The following is a 4,939-nucleotide window of genomic DNA, read 5'->3' on the forward strand; positions in this document are numbered from 1 at the left end:
TTAACGGTCGATGAGCAACGGAATTTCGATTCAGCTGAAAATTGTTTTATTTGCCAAAATCCTTTCACTTCAGATCAGGTTAAGGTTCGCGATCATTGTCACATAAGCGGTAGGTACCGTGGGCCCGCTCATACAAATTGTAATTTAAATTTTCAACTTCAAAATTTTATTCCAATATTTTTTCATAATTTTAGCGGTTACGATTGTCATTTATTTATTAAAGAAATGGCTGATGCGGATGAAGATGGGCTTGATGTATTACCTAATAATAAAGAAAAATACATCAGTTTCAGTAAACGGATATTAGTCGATAAAGCGCCAATGAAGGGAGATCGCGTTGAAAATGTTTTTTTTTAACTAAGATTTGTAGATTCATTTAGGTTTATGGCCTCATCATTAGATTCTTTAGCTGGTAACCTTGACGAATTTGATTTAATAAATATACGTAAATTCTTTCCACACAATGATCAGTTTAGATTATTGAGCAAGAAAGGAATATTCCCCTACGGTTATATGGATTCACTCGATAAATTAAACGTAACTTCATTGCCACCTAAAAACGCTTTTTTCAACAAACTATCATTTGAAGATATAACCGATGAGCAGTATTCCCATGCTCAAACTGTGTGGGAAAAATTTAATTGTCAAAATTTAAAAGATTATTCGGATTTGTATCTAAAAACTGATGTCCTTTTACTTGCTGATGTATTTGAAAAATTCAGACAAGTTTGCTTCAAAACGTATGATTTAGATCCCGCTCATTATTATACTGCCCCAGGACTTTCTTGGGATGCAATGTTGAAATTTACCAAAATTAAATTAGAATTATTGACGGATATAGATCAAGTCCATTTTATTAAGAAAGGCATTCGTGGAGGCATTTCCCAATGCTCCCTACGGTCCGCTAAAGCCAATAATAAGTATATGGATGATTATAACCACAATTTACCGTCAAACTTTTTAATGTATTGGGACGCTAATAATTTGTATGGGTGGGCGATGTCTCAATTTATGCCCGTTTCCAATTTTAAATGGCTGAGTGAAAATGACATACAAAAATTAGATTTTAATAATATACCCGATAATTCCGATTTTGGGTATATCTTAGACGTAGATATTGAATACCCTACAGCTTTACATGATTTACACAACGATCTCCCGTTTTTAGCTGAGAATTTAATTGCCCCCAATAATCGATGTGAAAGTGAAAGGAGATTAATTCCAAATTTATTTGATAAGAAAAATTATGTGATCCATTATAGAAATTTGAAACAAGCTGTTGCTCACGGTCTGAAAGTTCACGAAATTAATAGAGTTTTATCGTTCAGACAGTCTGCGTGGTTGAAATCTTACATCGATAAAAATACGGAATTACGTCAATCCGCAAAGAATGCGTTTGAAAAAGATTTTTTTAAATTGATGAATAATTCCGTATTCGGCAAGACAATGGAGAACGTCGATAAGCGAGTCGATGTGAGATTAGTGACCAGTTGGGATGATATGCATACTGGTAAAGCCGCAGGTAGACCTCGTTTAGGAGCTCGGAGTTTAATAGCAAAATTAAATTTTAAAAGTATTAAAGTATTCACAGAAACGTTTTCGGCAATTCAAATGGATCGTCTTCATGTCGTTTACGATAAACCTCTATACGTTGGTTTTACTGTTTTAGAACTTTCAAAATTATTAATGTATGATTTTTATTATGATTTCTTAAAACCTAAATATGGCGAGGACGTTCGGTTGTGCTATATGGACACCGATAGTTTCACTGTATTAATTAATTCTGATGATATATATAGAGATGTGAAATTAAATTTAAATAAATTTGACACATCTAACTACAGTCCCGATAATCGGTTTGACATACCCTTGCAAAATAAAGCGGTTTTAGGTAAAATGAAAGATGAGAATTGTGGAAACATAATGGTCGAATTTGTTGGTTTGAGGTCAAAGGTATATGCTAATAGGGTCGCTGATGGGCGGATTACCAAAAAATCCAAAGGTGTTAAGAAGGCTGTTGTTAAACATCACATCTCTTTTCAAAATTATTTAGATTGTCTAAATTCCAAATCGGTTTTATTTAAAAAACAAACATTATTTAGAAGTTTTAATCACAGTATATTTACTGTATTACAAAATAAATTGGTTCTTTCACCAAATGACTCCAAGCGATATATTTGTAATAATGGAATTAATACATTAGCTTGGGGTCATTATAGTATAACGTGTTAAGTAATGTTAATATAATTTTAAGTATATAATTATTAAGTTTGATAGTTTTATTGTACAATTTTAATACCTTTTATAATTAGTATGTCGGAGGTTCATTAAACAAGTTTAAACAAGTTGAAACAAGTGTTGGTGAGGTTCAATGAACTTTACTTAACCTCGGTGATTTAATAATAAAAACCGCTTAATTCGCATTTTATATAGCAATAACACCTGTTATTTCTAGAAATTTGTTTTTCAAGAAATCTGATATGTAATCTGATACCCTATTGTTCATACTTATGTTAACTAATAGTTTTATAAAATTTACGTTTTACTTATGAAACGTAAAAAAATTTCCGACCGATGACCCTGATGTTCATATGTATGGATATATATTTTTTAAAATGTAATTGTATAATAAAAGTTATGTATACTTAAAAATTAAATAATAATAAATGTATTTCTTAAACACATCATTCTGTTGTTTGTATTTCACCCTCAATTCAATCCGCATAAATTCAATTAAATAAGTAAGTTTTATGTATTTCATCATTTTTTAATATTAAATTGAAAAGGTTTCGATGGTTCAGTGGTTTATTGCTTTTAAAGTATTTATATATTTCACCTTGCAGCTATCAGTTCAATTCGCGCAAAATTCAATTAAATAAGTCTGTATTATATATTTCGTTAATTTACACCACCACTGAGCCGCCGAAACCTTTTCCTTCTTTTACTTAAATGTATTTTTCACGTACATAACTTTTGTTATTTAACACCTCTGCCGACGTGATACATCGAACTTTACTTAACCGTGGTAATTTAATGTTAATAAAAACTGCTGAATTTACATTTTATACGACAATAACACCTGTTATTTCTAATTTTTTCTTTGCAATTGAACGTGTGAATTACATCATCCTTCTAGAAACTTCTATTGCCCATTTCCCCACTCCCCGCAATCTCTTTTTCAAGCATATAATTACATGTTCTTAATAATTTATTCAGTGTGGCAGCTATTTGCAAGCTAACAAGTTACGTTTTATTATTATTAATCTACGAAACAGTTGTTCAAGGGACGAACCATGTCTCGTCTCAGTCAATTGGGTCAGTGTAATTTCCTACCGAAAAAGTCAATTTCTGAGCTTCAACCGGACACTCCATATCCAATTAAGTGCGCGAAACGTCTTAAAAAGTGTTCTTGGCCGTCCGTGGTACTTGAGTTGGAGGCTGGATTCATCATTTATTTACCAAGACGCATCGCTGAAGATATTACTGACGAGGAAATCATCGAACTCAGGAAAATGTGCATAATTTATAAGGGTGCAAAAGACATTGGTAAAACTCACCCTGTATATTTATTGGATTTCATCAAGAAACCTGAAACGTAAAAAATTTCCTACCGATGACCCTGATCTGTTCATCTGTATGTATATAAATTTCTTAAACCATAATTGTATCATAAAATTTGTTTTAAAAATTAAATAATAAATGTATTAACATATAATTGCTGTTTATATTTTTCTACCAACCAAATTTTTTTTCCATGATGTATGTATATAAATTTCTTAAACCATAATTGTATCATAAAATTTGTTTTAAAAATTAAATAATAAATGTATTAACATATAATTGTTGTTTATATTTTTCTACCAACCAAATTTTTTTCCATGATTTTAAATTTTCGCACGCCATCTATCCTCCATCAGGTAAATTTAAATTTTAAAAATATAACAGAGCCATCTATCACCCATCAGGTAAATTTAAACTTTAAAAATATAACAACGCCATCTATCGTCCATCAGGTAAATTTAAATTTTAAAAATATAACAGCGCCATCTATCGCCCATCAGGTAAATTTAAATTTTAAAAATATAACAGCGCCATCTATCACCCATCAGGTAAATTTAAATTTTAAAAATATAACAGCGCCATCTATCACCCATCAGGTAAACAACTCCTTTTTTAGTTTCTCTACACACCACCAGATGGCGCCATATGAATTTTGAATTTCAAATTTCCCACCAAATTTCCCGCGCTGTGACGTCACTTCCTCCGCATGCGCAGGGCGCAGAGGGCGCAGGGGGCGCAACTTCCGCTCCAGAATCGGCATTAATACACTACTGTGCTTATTTGTTTGTGGAAAAATATGGCATCATTTTCATCTAGAGTGCCAAATAATTGTTTAGAAAGAGATCCTACGATATTGAAATAACCTCGCTTTACACGATTAGTTACTTTAGAATCAACGGTTTCGCTAATGATATTGTCGGTTTGTATTAATTCAGCACGGATGTTAGAAAGAACAGGTTTTAATGCTTTACATTCGTGTTGGAGAATATCTTTTTCCAACGCTTTTGAACAAAAGAGCATTAGATGATCGTAATAATCTAAGATTGTTGAAACTAATTGTTTATAATTTTGATAATCGTAATAGGTCATTAAAGTCCATTTAGCATTGTAAATCTTGACCTGCGCAATTTCTTCGTAATATAAACCGGCGCTGTAGTTGTAATAGGATACGATGTATTCGTGGTCTTGGCCTTCAAAGGAATGTACGTTGCTGAACTTGCAGAAAATCGCGAAAAGAAGTAGTAATGAGGTCATTATCTGCAGGGCAGAAGAAAAGGTACGAATGATTAATGAATGAATACCCATGATTTACCCTAATTCTAATTTATTAAATTTTATCTATTTACTACAATTATTCTATTCATGGTAAAGCTTTAGT

At 31.8% G+C, this 4,939-nt stretch overlaps 1 protein-coding gene across 1 annotated transcript; it reads left to right on the plus strand.

The window, feature by feature from the left end:
• Window positions 1-384: 384 nt before the first annotated feature.
• On the plus strand, window positions 385-2,232 carry LOC111420296 (uncharacterized). The gene has a single exon (XM_071196812.1). It carries the CDS (start codon window positions 385-387, stop codon window positions 2,230-2,232), a length of 1,848 nt encoding a protein of 615 aa, XP_071052913.1.
• Window positions 2,233-4,939: the final 2,707 nt, after the last annotated feature.

This window comes from Onthophagus taurus, chromosome 6, assembly GCF_036711975.1.
Source record: "Onthophagus taurus isolate NC chromosome 6, IU_Otau_3.0, whole genome shotgun sequence".
Lineage (NCBI taxonomy): Eukaryota > Metazoa > Arthropoda > Insecta > Coleoptera > Scarabaeidae > Onthophagus > Onthophagus taurus.

What these genes read in the sequence shown, in the direction of transcription:
- LOC111420296 (XM_071196812.1), top strand. Translation starts at nt 385, where the DNA reads ATGGCCTCATCATTAGATTCTTTAGCTGGTAACCTTGACGAATTTGAT.